Here is a 14,508-nt window from a genome sequence, read left to right on the forward strand (position 1 = left end):
AATATTCCAGCCGAAAGACGCGCGGTTTCAATATTAATTAATAATTTATTTAAATAAAGCAAATGGTGTCTATTGCAATACACGTAGTTTGGTCTAGCTAGTCCCGAAATGACGCTTTGGGGACCGGGCCTCCATGGGTGGCTCTATGGGGGATTAGGCTCTCCAGCTCCAGCTCCAACTCCGACTCCGACTCCATTCTCGATACTGACTGATGCGCGAAGCATAAAATTAAATTTGGCAACATTTCTCGTAATCAACTTAGCAGCTAACACAAAATACAACACAATATAGTTGATGGTTTCTTGTTTAACAAACAAATTGCACTACTTCTCATCTTGATCCGCCGATCTTCTATTCCGCCCGCAGTACGGGCGTCACCTGGACCTCGTTCTGATCATCGCTCTGGATGTCGAACTTCAGCTTGGTCAGCTCCTTGAGCTCGCCATTCGATTCGGCGGGCACCTCGCTGACCACCTTCACGGTATCCGGATACTTGTTCTCCCCGCTGCCCAATTCCTGCGAGAAGCTGACCACGGTCTTGGGTTCGTAGTTCACTCCCAGGGCGCCACTGGGATCCGGAGTGGGTATGCTGGGTCCATCGCTACTCTGTCCGTTGGTGTGCGAAATGGTAATGGCATCCGCCTCCTCCTTATGACCATTGGTGGCAGGAGCAGCCTCCTCTTCCTTAAGGCCATTGGTGGCAGGAACAGCCTTCTCCTCCTCCTTCTGGCCATTTTGCACGGGAGCAGCTGGCTCCACCACCTCCACCTTGGCTTCCACGGCTGCGGGAGCTTGAGTGGGCTCCTCTACCACGGCCTCCGCCTTTCGTTCGGCTGCCACTGGCTCTGGAGTAGGTTCTGGAACTGGCTCAGGGGTGGCTTCCACCTCCGCCTCATCCTCTCCTGCCACTGCCTGGTTAACTTGCTCAATGGCCTTGGCCACTTCTTCGGGTCCTACGTCAGAGTTCTTTGGCTCCTCACTGTGTCCATTGCTTACAGGGTCCTCTGGTTCGGGTTTAGTGATCAGGGCAGAGGTGGTTACAGCGGCCACCTGAGGCTGTACCTCCACCTTCTCCTCCTCCTCCACCTTCTCGGCCACGGGAGCGGGAATCTCGAGGGCGGGCACAATGGCCGGACTGGCCATGGTCTCCACGAACGAGGTGCGATTGGGCGAGTCCGGCGAGATCATAACGTGCGTGAAGTAGCCGCTGCGCCGGCTCTCAAAGTCCAGCACGTTCTCCTTGGCCAGACGCTCCTGGATGAGTCGCTGGCGCCTGATGAACTCCGGCACGTTCTCGTCCTCGCCCTCGGCGGGTGGGGGTGAGTCCGCCACCTTGGGTCGTCGCAGCACGACCTTGGCCACCTCGTTCTCCGACTCCGCGGTGCCATTGCCATTGGTGCTTCCATTGGTTGCCCAAGTGGCCGCGGCATTCGATGGCTTGAAGACCCCATTGAACTTGGTGCCCACTATGAACTTCTGGCTGTTGGCCACGCTGCTGTTGGCGCTCTTGTAGGCGTTGTAGTTGTTGTTGGCGCTGGGCTGGGCGGACAGTGGGTTTCCGTTTCCGTTCTCGTCGATCTTCGGCGACTTGGCGATGGTGAAGTTGGGCTTGCCGTGGCTGATCAGCAGCTTGGTGGCCGGCGAGGGACTCTTGTCCGGCAGAGGCGAGGGCAGTCCGCTGCGGATCTGTATGCTCGGCTTGTTGTTGATTGTCTCGGCCATGTCTGTCTGCCTTTGAATCTGGTCGTGATCGGGGCTTTTACTTTCCGTTTCCGTCGTTCGCTCTAACGGTGAAAGAGAAGAAGACAAAGCCAATTAATAAAACATTTGGGAGAGCAGAAATTAAATCATTCGCATTCAATCATGCAAATTCACAGGCATAATCATTCGAGGTGAAAGAGAAGAGGGCTTCGAGTAAAAACGAAAAGCGAATGGACCTCCGGCTAATTGCAGCAATTTTGTTTGATTAGCTGAAACTGACTTGAGGTTAGTAGCGGAATAATATCTTATCGCAGACCCTTAACGATTTACTGCTAAAAACTTGAACTATATGTGCACTATAAGCATTTTTTGTGAATGATTGATTAGGTTCCACTGAAAGAAAAGAGATGATTCATGGATCAGGACAATTATTTAAAATGTGATAGTGCATCCGGCGAACACTTTGTAATTCACTTCAGGCTTTCCTCAGAAACTTATCAATAAACTGGGAAAAAAAAACCTTTATACTGTTGTAAATACTTTTCATTTCTACCATCCCAATCGCTTGCCAATCTAGTTAATAATAAAGCGAAGCGCTTCGTTCTGCCAACTCACTTTCGCAAGCAAACAGTTTGCAATCGTTTCACACGGCGTATGCGTAATTACGCAATACCAGTCATTGGCAGTGGCACTGGCAGTGAGCATTCCAGGGTCAGCCAGTGTCTATGGGTCTATTGTAAGGCCCCCAAAACAAATACCGGCTGATTGCTGATAGAGCTAAACTTGCTTAAATATCAATTAGATCGATGGCACACTCAAATACCCGGGGTTTGTCCAAGTAAAATGGACTGGCGCTCGCCTGCAAACCTAATTGTCCGCCGGATCAGATCGATCAAGCCCATGTGACACTGGTGTCCATGCCAAAACCCATCAGTTGACCAAAGCACGTACACAGTGCGATCGCAACTGATAGGAATACATAGACCACTTTCATTGCCAACCCATTTCCATTTGCATTTTCCGTCGCTCTTCGACGGGCTAATTGAATTAAGAGCTGCACTTTATGGACCTGCATGCCACTCGTAAATTCCAGACGCATTCGATTGCCCCGGGAAAGGTCAGCTCTCCGTTTCGCCTTTGATTTTCGCCTTTTGATTACTCAGGGGCTCAGGGGCGGTCGAGTCACAATGAATATCTAGTTCAATTTATGCTACTCGGTTAGACTTGGCAGTTTAATTAGCAAAGTGTAGTTAGCTTTATATGGATAAGTAACCCTTACTATTCATTTCGATTGTAATGTGCTGAGTAAGCAGGAATATCCCATAAACCCGTCGTTTCTTGAAATATTTATAGGGCTATAATCAGGCCGTAATCTTTCAAGATTATCTGCAGATACTCCTACTGAGTCAGAGGGCGGCTCACATAGCTTGGCCCAAAATTGTATAATTGACACAGTAACTGTCTGGGCAAACTGGCCCACCAAAGAGTTTATTACAATTTTTTCCCCCAACCTGTTATTGGACCCCATGACAAACAGTAAAACAATGTCTGGCACTGATAAAAGCGAAACGAAAACGAATTTGTATCCGAGTCTCGGATTTTCGAGTGTTTCAACTCTGCCGCCTGGCTTACTGGCAAATGAGTCTTTTTTATTCGTTTCTGACTGCGTGCGAGTGCTAATTGCGCACAACTGGGATGAAACTCTGGCCAAAGATCGCTGCCACATAATTCCCAAGAGCAATATTTTGCTTTAGCCCTCTGTATTTGCTATTTGTGTTAGTATTATTTTCCCACTTGGCGGCTACCCGGCAATCGACCAATTGGCCTTGAAATAGCTGTTGTGTACGGCGGCATGAAGTGCACTGCCGGCTATTTTCGTTACCAATTTGCATAAGGTGAACGAGAGTGAAACACCTTTGGAAACTAGTGGAGTACCCAGGGCTGGGCTAATTTGCTGGTTAATATTCATATATAATATCACATAGTATAGTATTTGTATTGCCAACAAAATAAGTGTGCAAATTGCTTTGGGCTCTTTAGAAAAAGAAATGAGATGATAATGCTTTTTAAATTGCATATTCAAAATCAGAAAGATTAAGAACCATCATTACTCAAATACATCTTAAAACAAATAAATTCATTGCAAGGCTATCTAAGATGTATTTAGCAAAAAACTTCACTTCAAATTAAAATGAATTATTTATTCCTAGCAAAGAGGGGAAAAAATCATTTTGCTTTGTCTGAAAGTTTATCGGAAAGTTTATTATATTAAACGTATTTTATTGGCACACTTTCAGTTTTTTATAACATCAGTTTGGAATAAATTTTATAACCTTATCAAGCCTATTAATCATTTTTATGACAAATAACTAACAACATTCTTGAAGCACTTGAACGAAACTCTTGGATAAGAATGATATTACTTATGAGTTATTTCAGCATTTTATAATTTTTGCTGTTGATGAATAACGAAGCCGCGATTACCATGAAACTCAGCTATAAAGAAATGTTTTCCTTTTCGAAAGTGTTTGAATACCATAAAATATCTTTTGTTCATCTGGGAGCAAAATCGTTCGCTGAGCAAGATATTAACAAATTCCCGACAATGCGAGGGAATGGCCACTTTCCTATTTGCCATTTCAACCGAATTCTTTGAATCTTCTCGCATTCAGGGTGTGAATTGAGTCGCTGAGATAAAACCCGGGGCCATAACAGAGCGTTTGCCTTAGAAATTCGATTTGGAGCTGCGTGAGTTGGGTGCGTCTATCACTCGGCGGATCAAATCAGATTCCCAGCCCCCCCACCTGAACCTTTTTCGGATCTACCTTCGAACATAGGGCCCTGTGGAGCGAATTGTGGTTGCAGACAAACTCGGTCAGCACTGTGTGAACTGGAAACTAGTACAATTGCAATCTGTTTACATCTCTTGGGAACATCTCTTATGCTGCGGACTGACTTGGCCAAGAGCTACGGCGCAGCGGGCACATACAAATCAGTCGAAAGGAAGCCAAGGCGGCGCGGCAATCTTATCAAAGACATTGCCAAAATAGGGCTGATAAGCGGGCCAGCATAATCCGAGGCGATAAGGCTGCAATGGCGACTGGGCAACTGGGAACTTGGGTACTTGGGAGCTGGCCACTTGGAGTATTATCCAATCCCATTGTGATTAGCGGCCCTAGAGAGCGCGAAAAGAAAGTGAAATCGGCTGCCATGAACGAAAAAAAAAAAAAATAAAACCATAAGTCGGAGCCCGAGTTCAAGGCACCTCAATGGATCTGCGGCGGAGAGTGTTTTGCCGCCTGGCCGCATAATTAGTTGTAAATATTTTCATACACATTTTATGGGATTTATGGTTATGAGGAGGCGATGGTTATGCCGTGAAAGCAGGGGCACGTCGGGGAATGAGTTCCCTCGATTAGGAGGGCCCGTATATATAAAATGTGTGTGTACATATTGTAGAACGTGTTTCAGATGCGCGACAATTCGTTATAGATGGCCAATTTAGCGGCCAGCGGCCACAAATGTCAAAGTCACGAACGTCGGGCGTAAGCGGCTTTGTTTTTTTTTTTTTTTTTTGTAGGGGGCCAACGCGGCGTATGAGCGATCATAAGGCGCTCAGACGATATTTACACGTTTGCAGGTTTCTCGGTTTTACTCGCAAATATGATGGCATTACGCTCTATTATTTTGGCACACACTCACAAGCTGGAATGTCGGGAGATATGGACGCACCTATAATTGGAGGCTAACTGTCCGCTGCGTTACCGTAAAACGCCAAAACGTAACTGAATACTGAAACCTGAACGAGCAACTTCGAACGCCTGGAGTAGTCGCAACATCGTCGTCGCTCGTCGGCGGTTATCGCTCTGCTCGTGCGCATGTAGCTGGCACACATATAGCATATAGTTAGTTATATGGCTGGCAAAATAAATATGAATTCCGAGTGCCAGATATTTACCTGGAGAGCTTAATAGCCGTGGCCCAGAGCGAATTGCCCTGCAGGCGCCCTACGTGAAAGGTGCGCGCCATAACATGCCCCCACGGAATAGCACCATCCGGAAAACGAAGGTGATGTGTGTACATTACTTAATTGCTGGCCGATTATGCACCATCTGAACTGGACTAACTGGAGTATTTGGGCGCCCCAAAAGTGGACACTTCCGACGTGCGAAATGGAAGAAAATCCAATCCACCGAAGTGGCATTAATTGCGCCCGTGAATATTTACGTAGTTTACACGTGCTGCGAGCGCATGATCTGCTCTGATCGTGAATGCGGTAAGAGCCCGGTTATCTGTTTATTTGCTCGGCAAACGGCAACAACTTGGAGTTGACTCACTGTTTTGTTTATTTGCTCAGCCCAATGGGTCAGCTTTGCGGGACAATTGCTTTAGCCAGACCTATTTACCTTATTTACTCGGTTGTTCAATAAGTAGAAGATTACTTTACGACAGCGGCTATTACGGCTTATTTATAGAAAAGTTATTATTCGTCCCCAATAACAAGCGATTTTCAACTGGCTTTCGAACTGAATATTAACGAAAGGTATAGGAATTAATTATTATTATTATTATTTGAGTATTTAAGCTGATATTATATATTATCATATCTTAAAATATAGCATCCAATTGGTTACTTCATACTCTGTTATAAAGAGAAACTTACTATTTTCAAGTTGCTTTCAAAAAAGAATATAAAGTTCACTGTCATCAAAACTAACATCAATATTGTATAAAATTGATTTAATTGGTTAAACCTATTTATCAAGTCTTGTCGGATTCTTAAAGTATGCTATTTTTACAATTGTAATTGTCACGAGCAATTTTTGACAATTGTCCTCATAAACTAGATAGTAAATGTTAATGATTTAAAAAATAGGAATAAATGACGTAAATTTATAAATTTGAAAGCACTTATCTCAAGTTGACTTTCCGTGGTTTTCCAAAGACTATTCTCAAGTACGTCAGTAAAGATAAAAGTCATTAGGTAGGGGATTTTCAATACAGTAAAGCTTCTATTGGGTATTTCCCTCATGATACAGAGAGTATTTTTAAAATAAAACAATCACACAAGTGTATTTACTGCAATTGAAACCCGATCTTTGATTTTGAACATATTCGGGGCTTCCTATATTAGAGGTCGCATAAACATAATCACTAGAGTTCCCCGAATGATATCAACACACGAAGCCATATCGGCGTGATAACTACGTCCGACGCCGAAACTTTATGACCTGGTGCTATTTGATTATTTCGCCGATAGAGGGAGCAAAGTGTATTTGCCATTTACACGATTACGATTCTGTGGATGTGGGTGTGGGTGTGGATGTGGATGCCCTAATGCGAGGGCTTCCGCACGAAGGCGACCGACCCATTTCCCCCCGGTGGCCGTGAAAATCTCGGGGGAGTGGCAGCGGGATGTGGCCGAGTGGATTCGAATCCGAGCCGAACCAAACCACACCGAACCGAAGCGAGTGGAGGGGGAAAAGCTGTTTAACCTGTGCGCGCGGGGAGTGGCCTGGCCCCAAAACGGAATGAATGCCCCATATACATGCTGCCCGGTCATCAGAAGCCTGGAAAACTGGTAACTCGGCACAGAGAAAAAATCCAGCAGATATAGGTCATCGATTTGGAAGTTATCCACAAAAATCTCAGAGGCTCAAATCATGTTCGCGTCTTTAAAATGCGCCACTTAGTGGTTCTAACAGTTGGAGAATCGCGTTTATGTAACTAGAATATTAAGTAAGCAAATAAACGAATAAAATACTTCAGTATTACAAGTGCACGTTATCCAATTTATCCGACTTTATCATTAAGAGATCGTAATGTTTTAGAACATGGAATAATTAGAATGTCGAGTAAAATTAATGTAGTTTAATTCGAACTGATATGTATATTTTGATAGCTCCTTCTGTGTCGACCTGTTTTTACCATCTAGCAAAGGAATCCAGTTTTTGGCCAATTAATCGATGTGCTAATTTACTGGGAGATCAGAATGCAGAGCTGCAGAACAGAACTCCATAGAAGTCGCCATATCTCCACTGCCAGCTGCGCAGGCGGTGTTTGCACATCGTTACAATTACAATTAGCCCGTCGAGTGCTTTACTTTAATGATCTATTTGCGAGCGCGGTTGAATAACACGCTAATTGACAGCCAACACAAACGAACGTGCACTTGAGCCGGAGTCGCAGTCCAAGTGGGAATCCGATGGGGGATTCGCAACCTTGACAAAGAAAATTTCTAATTAACGGCGCTTGCCAATTTGCGTACACTGCGCGAAAAAGGAAACAGCGACACGCACAAAAGCGGCGCACGCAGTTCGTTAAAAACTTATTCATTTCTAGCAATTAAGCCATAATGGCGATAGTTAACAAATTGGGTCGCTGGCGCTCCGAGCAAAGAACCCAAATTCTGGCCACTGCGTGATCTGCGAGTGGCTAATCGCAAATGGCAAAAATGGCAAATAATGTGGACGAAAGAAAACACATTGATTGGCTTGATTATGCACAATAAACCGGAGTCGGTGACTTTTGTCAGCTTTCCATTCGCTTATGGTAAATTGCTGGGCGCTACTGCCAATTAAAATAGAAATTGTTGACCAGCCGAAAAGTCTGTCGTCGTTTGCTTTGCATAAAAAATTAAATCTTCAACACACAAACGAAACATACGAATTGTTATTGCTGTTGCTTTTTTTGCTGCTGCTGTTGTTGCTGCTTCTGCTGCACGCGGTGTAAAACTTTCGAATCCGCTGGCTTTGTATCGTATGGGATCGGATCGGATCGTATCGTATCGGATTGGATCGGATGGGATCGGAAACGTTTGGATAGAGCAAAAACGCTCTGCACAGGCGCGTAACGTGTTTTCGACTGAGCTCGGGATCGCGACTGCGCCAACAGCAGTTCCGAAAGCAGCAGCGACGCTCCAAGCAGCAACAGTCCCAGTTTTAATGAATGAAAGCGCAAGTTTTTACCGCTTTGTCAGGCCAACAATATGCACTTTTTGTGCGTAAGGCAACAAAGCCCGTCCTTTGAGTTCACACACAAAAGAAGAGCAAAACAAAGCGAAAACAAAAATTGCTTTTTGGCCGAGTGTCGTCTGCCATTTGAATTCGAATAAGACGTGCAACTACCTATCGATAAGTCTATGGCCCAAGTCGAATTTTCCAACACTTGCGCTTGTAAATGAGAATACTTATCGGAAAACAAATCGTACCTGAAAACGATACTTAGTTCATAAAATGTGTAGTTTTCGGAATAAATTGCATGCAGATTCTAAGGACATGATACCAAAACACTCAAATAAGAAGCATTATGTAGAAAGTGCACGCGTATACATGAGAAGTGACTCCTCAATTTTAATCAAATGCTGCCTTTGTAATGTGGACACTTTTGGCGGTGACAAATGGAAGGAATTCATGAAGCACCTGGTTCAAAGGCATGGAAACGAAAGTGGATTTAATGCAGATGAGGATGAGATCCAGGACGAGGTTCAGGTGGAGATGACCAATCTCTTGGCGGCGTCTATTGCTCAGGAATCCAAGTTGGCGGAGGTACAGGAATCTTTCAAAAATGTAGAATTTATGGAAGAGGAGGTGGAACCAAACTTTTCACCAGAGAAAGAGCAGGGCCATGATGAGCTCGCAAGCAATAGCCACCATGTAAGCAGCCTTGGTTATTAATGACACTTGCTTGACTTCGATTCTTTGATTTCCACAGGACTACATCTCGAACCAACCCCACAAAGCCTTCTACAGCCTGCAGCGCACCAGCCCCGGAGTTATTCAGTACTTCATACAGCAACTGCGGAGACACAAATTCTTCTGGATAACTGAGCACGGGATCAATAAAAAAGATCGCATGGATAGTTCCCAAAAAGTGGCAGAGGCCCTGTTCCATCGATTTCACTTCCAGTTGGACCCAAAGGTGGTCAATGCCAGTGCCCGTTTCCTGCAAGTCTGGTTTGAGCGACAGTATGTAATGCAGTTGAGCAGCTCCGACTTCCGCTGTCGCTATCCAAAGTACTACCACAGTTTGCTGAAATTCATGCCCACGAACCACATATCAGTGACCATTTGCGAGGAGTGCGACCGACGGTTTCTTAACGAGCGCCTGCTACGGCTGCACAAATTCCGCGTCCATGGGGGACCCAATCCGAATGTTTGTCATGTGTGCCACCAGAGCTTTCCACTCGCCTCCAAGCTAGAACAACACCAGGCACGGTACCACTTTAAGCGGCCGGAGTGGCAATGCAGCAGATGCGATTACAATGCACCTTCCAAGTGGGACTTCCAACAGCACCAGGCCATGCACGCGGGGCAAAGGAACTATATCTGCGAGCTGTGCGGGCACAGCTCGAAGACCAGCTCCGCCCTGGCCGTTCATCGGCGAACTCACGACCAACCGAAACTATGTTGTCCGCACTGCAGCCGGCAATTTCGAGAGAATAGCACCTTGAAGAGTCACATCCGGAAAATTCACGACGGTAACAGTGCGCGGCAGGTCTCCTGCGACTTTTGCTGGCGGAGATTCAAGACGCTGGAGTTGCTGAAGCTTCATAAACTGGTTCACCTCCAAAGCGAAGAAATGGAATCATATGAGGACGATGATCCAGAGGAATTGAACAGATTCGTTAGTTAAGTACGTTTCGAAAAATATAAAATAGTAGTTTAAATTTCTTTAAAAGTAAAACGATTTCAAACCTTAAATGGAAATATATCATATAACTTAATTTGTATACATTGTAGCGTAACTTAATTATATATATCAATAATTTACATATATTCTTAGCTACTTTAATAGAGACTGCTGTAGTTTTTTAAGTAGAACCCTACGCGATTTTTATCTGAGGTGACTTTTAATAAGCTATACACTATTTTGTTGGTATTAAACTAACTAGAACCACATTCTCGCCGCGTATTAAAATCTGTGGGAGCTCTCGCCGAATCTCCACGTTTTTTCGGTTTAGATTTTTGACTACAGTCCTGGGAAGAGTGATACCCAACTCCTTGAGGCGGCCTGTGCAATCAACAGGTGTGTCGCATATGTTTTGCTCTCCGTAATTGTACTTTCGTCGCTTCCAGGTTTCGGTAACATTCCTCAGTAGGAGGTTCCACTGCTTGTCAAAGGCCAACAGTTCACCCTCGACACTGCCGCCCACCGATCCGTGTTTGCGAATCACCACCCGAACTCTTCTCCTTTCGTTGGATTCATTGTGGCTAGCAGGGGATATACACTTCGTTAGGAGTTCCAATGGACCGACAGCTGCCTCCATGTAGGTGAAAATATTTCGATGATGCTTCTTTCTGCTACTAGTGGTAGGCATCTGGTGCGGCTCAAAACGTCGCTCAGGAGGTAGAATATCTACAGCCTCGGAAGTGGAAGCCTTTTTCGATGTCCCCTGATCTCCTCCTTCTGCGGATCCCGGCTTTTGGCGCTTGTTCAGCTGCCAGATGCCGAATTTTTTAAGTGCACTCTCGAAGGCAGCCAGATTCTGGTAGATGACCTTTGGAACAGCATCGGTCACCCTAAAATTGGGTTCGTATAACGCTCGCAGAGGATTAAACCTATCACTGCCCACATCCAATTCGGAGATTTCCGACGAGTCGTCCTCATTCGAAGTTTTCCGGTCCCTCGATTCCATGACACTGATTCCCGAAGTCTGCCGATAGAAGTCTGATAGAACAAAGAACCTTAAATTTTTTTCTTTTTCCGCTTAAAAGGCAACAGGCTTCTTGCAATTGTTATGTAAACAAAGGAGCACGAATTCGCCGGCTGCATGCCCGATAACAGTTATCGATTAACCTGGAGGGAGCGGGGATGGTAATTTAAAAATAAATGTATTAAGTCTACCCTATCACTGAAAAATAGCACTAAGAACCAGGTTACATTCCTTATCATCAGTTGCTACTGTCAAAATGACCGCTGATATACATAGATGCATGTGTTGTCCAGCCTTGGTAAGAGATCTTCATCAAAGGAGAGCTTTTTGTCCAATAAACCTAATCAGTGGAGCTTTTGACTCAGAGAAAGCAACAAGTGTTACAGCGCAAAGGAGATGGCAAGTGAGTGAAAAACCGGGATTAGCTGGGAGATCCTTAAGTAACGTGGATTATCCTGCAGCCGGCGGAAATAACTCGACCTTTGACCTCAGTCCCAAGACCCTGGCGGCCGTGGGCGTGGGCCTGGTGGCGGTGGGCGGGGCTAGCTTCCTACTGTACCGCCATCTGACCCGCGATGTGGTTCCCCAAAAGTGGCGACGCGTGGGCACCGTGGAGAGGATACACTTTTTTCCGGTCAAGTCCTGTGCCCCTATGGACATCTCGAAGCCCGGAGTGGAGTACGACTGCGATGTACTGAGCATGTCCTTTGAGGGAATAAGGGATCGCACCTTGATGGTGGTCAATGAAAAGAACGAAATGATCACGGCTCGGGTGTATCCGCTTATGACCCAGATCAAGTCGAAGAAGGTGTCGCCCAGCAAGCTTGTGTTCAGCGCCCAGGACATGCCAGACCTGGAGCTGGACTTCGAGAAGCTGGACGGTCCTGGCAAGGATGTGAAAACTTCCGTTTGGGGCGTTTCCATAGACGTGATGCCCTGCGGAGATCGGATCAACACGTGGTTCTCCCAGGCCATCCTGAAGAAGGAGAGCGGCCTCAAGCTAGTTCACTATCCCTATCCGAAACCAGTGAGATGCACCAATCCCCGCCTAAAGTCCATGCCATTCATTAGACAGGAGGACTCGGTATGTTCCTGATGCGCAATTCGAAGTGTTAGGACCCAGATCACCCTTGATTTGAATTCTTTCCATAGGGCACTTTTAACGATGCCACCAGCTTTATGCTGATGAACCTTTCGTCGGTCGCCGATCTTAATACTCGGTTAAAGAATCCGGTGGATGCACTGCAGTTCCGAGGTAACTTCGAACTGAAAATGGATGTTGATGAGCCCTATGCCGAGGACAATTGGCAGTGGGTGCGTATAGGCGAAGATGCTGTTTTCCGTACGGTGGCGCCATGCACTCGCTGTATTTTTACCAACATTAATGCGAAGACCGCAGAGAGGAGTTCCGAAGGAGAGCCTCTCAAAACGCTCAGAAGGTGAGTCACTACCCATGGAAATATCTGAGAAGTACGACTTACAAAACCCGACCCTCATATCTGGAATCCACAGCTATCGCTTGTTCAACTACAGTTCGCCGGCTCTGGGCGTTCATATGGGACTTCGGCTGCCGGGAAAGGTGAAGGCCAACGACGTCGTGTATGTGGAGGACAAGTGAATATTCCATTATCTCTTCTAACACTTTATCCGGTATACATTGAAGTTTATTACATAGAACATAGATGAGAGTACTGTAGAGTTTTATATGCAAATATACATGTGTTATGAGCCTATAACAATATAAACAACTTTAAAGCTTGTCCTAAACACAGGACTGCCAAGCGAGGCCACCACAGGCCATGCTCACAATCACGTAAACGATGAAGGTTATCACCAGACCCACCACCACGTAGACGCGGATGTTCTTCCAAAACATTTGACGAGCCAAATTTCGGGAGGCCTTACGGAATGCAACGGACTGTAAGAGAGATCAAATGAAAAACACATTTAAAAGTCTCTGCTTGGCATCACCTTACATTATTGCTCAAGTTTTCGGTCTTGTTGACGAGCAGCTCTAGTTTCTCGCCGCGATCCCGCAAGCTGTCTGCAAATGGGATGAAAAGGGAATAGTAAACAAAAAGAACATACGGATTTTCCTTCCTTCATACCAATATTCTTAACCATAATGTCTTTAAGCTCGTCAATCTGACCATGTACTCGCGAAATGGTGTCCACCTCCCGGGACTGACTGAAATAGACCATCTGCTGGGCCAGGATCTTGGAGAACTCGGTGTTCATGGAGTAGGCGATGGCGGTGGCCACCTGTAGGCCGTAAGTCTGGATAAACTTCTGCTTGATATCCGCCAAGAAGAGGAAGGCCCGCGACCGTTCGAACTCCTACAAAGAAACGATACGTTATCGATTGGGCAATAAGCAACTGAGGTGGCTAATTGGGCCAGTGGTTCGTTCACCCACGTTGTCGGTGATGCACATGTAGACCAGTTTGTTCTCGCAGGTGTAGTGGATCAGGTAGTCTCCGTGTGTGTAGGTCATCTTGTGGTTATGCACCCCGATCCGTCCGATTATGTGCTCCGTCACTTCGGCAAAGTTGCCGACGCACTCCGCAAACTTCGCCAGCACTGTGGTGCCCCGCGATATCACACTATATAGTATCGGCATGGTGCCACAGATTCTCCTTTGCTAAGGGCGCGGTTGTTCAGCTCCTCAGGCTACTGCTTTGTTTTGCTTATCGGGGAATGAGCCGACGATCCGTCAATGATGACGTGCTCTCGGATTCTGAGAAATGTACATATCGATTTAGAAACTACTACTATCCAATTGCGAGCCTATCAATCTGAACAATAACTCTGTTTATGAGTAACATACGTATATATGTGTAATATGCAAATTGTTATATCAAAGTACTTGCTTTGTTTATCCAATTAGATCCGCCTCGAGTTGATAGCGCAACTGCAGATTTACATTTTGTGGTAAGCGGCTTAAGTTATTATCGATTTTCAATTGCTTTTGCCGAACACAATAAAAACATCACAATACCGTGGAATTAGCTCGATTTTTGCATTACAAATAACAACAATTGCTGACGCTTCGATGCAGTTATAAAATTAGAGGTGGAAGGACGGTACATCGACGCATCGATATTTAATGGAGCCGATAAGTCTGGCTTTATCGCACGGTCACACTGCATAACG

At 45.6% G+C, this 14,508-nt stretch overlaps 5 protein-coding genes across 9 annotated transcripts; 2 read left to right on the forward strand and 3 right to left on the reverse strand.

The window, feature by feature from the left end:
• Positions 1–28: 28 nt before the first annotated feature.
• On the reverse strand, positions 29–8,567 carry hebe. 4 transcript variants are annotated; one of them, NM_165700.3, is made up of 2 exons: positions 8,368–8,567; positions 29–1,784 (listed from the first exon to the last, which is right to left on the reverse strand). In NM_165700.3, exon 2 carries the CDS (start codon positions 1,720–1,722, stop codon positions 352–354), a length of 1,371 nt encoding a protein of 456 aa, NP_724829.1. In that variant the 5' UTR covers positions 1,723–1,784; positions 8,368–8,567; the 3' UTR covers positions 29–351. The 4 variants fall into 4 exon arrangements, with proteins under 4 accessions (NP_724829.1, NP_001097248.1, NP_724828.1 ...); NM_001103778.2 differs by lacking the exon at positions 8,368–8,567 and adding an exon at positions 5,434–5,497; NM_165699.2 differs by lacking the exon at positions 8,368–8,567 and adding an exon at positions 5,404–5,497.
• Positions 8,568–8,909: 342 nt separating this feature from the next.
• Positions 8,910–10,406, forward strand: CG1663 (uncharacterized protein). The gene is made up of 2 exons (NM_136677.3): positions 8,910–9,356; positions 9,415–10,406. Exons 1-2 carry the CDS (start codon positions 9,114–9,116, stop codon positions 10,333–10,335), a joined length of 1,164 nt encoding a protein of 387 aa, NP_610521.1. The 5' UTR covers positions 8,910–9,113; the 3' UTR covers positions 10,336–10,406.
• On the reverse strand, positions 10,359–11,425 carry Lsm11. Its single transcript, NM_136678.3, has one exon. It carries the CDS (start codon positions 11,336–11,338, stop codon positions 10,568–10,570), a length of 771 nt encoding a protein of 256 aa, NP_610522.1. The 5' UTR covers positions 11,339–11,425; the 3' UTR covers positions 10,359–10,567.
• Positions 11,426–11,700: 275 nt separating this feature from the next.
• On the forward strand, positions 11,701–13,088 carry Marc (Mitochondrial amidoxime reducing component). Its single transcript, NM_136679.5, has 4 exons — positions 11,701–11,759; positions 11,818–12,440; positions 12,509–12,795; positions 12,869–13,088. Exons 1-4 carry the CDS (start codon positions 11,753–11,755, stop codon positions 12,972–12,974), a joined length of 1,023 nt encoding a protein of 340 aa, NP_610523.2. The 5' UTR covers positions 11,701–11,752; the 3' UTR covers positions 12,975–13,088.
• Vamp7 (Vesicle-associated membrane protein 7) lies at positions 13,005–14,427 on the reverse strand. Of its 2 annotated transcripts, none has more exons than NM_136680.4 (5): positions 14,226–14,427; positions 13,772–14,092; positions 13,465–13,693; positions 13,333–13,400; positions 13,005–13,274 (listed from the first exon to the last, which is right to left on the reverse strand). In NM_136680.4, exons 2-5 carry the CDS (start codon positions 13,973–13,975, stop codon positions 13,119–13,121), a joined length of 657 nt encoding a protein of 218 aa, NP_610524.1. In that variant the 5' UTR covers positions 13,976–14,092; positions 14,226–14,427; the 3' UTR covers positions 13,005–13,118. The 2 variants fall into 2 exon arrangements, with proteins under 2 accessions (NP_610524.1, NP_001286255.1); NM_001299326.1 differs by having other exon boundaries at positions 13,772–14,150.
• Between the last annotated feature and the right edge of the window lie 81 nt (positions 14,428–14,508).

This window comes from Drosophila melanogaster, chromosome 2R (genome assembly GCF_000001215.4).
Source record: "Drosophila melanogaster chromosome 2R".
Taxonomy (NCBI): domain Eukaryota; kingdom Metazoa; phylum Arthropoda; class Insecta; order Diptera; family Drosophilidae; genus Drosophila; species Drosophila melanogaster.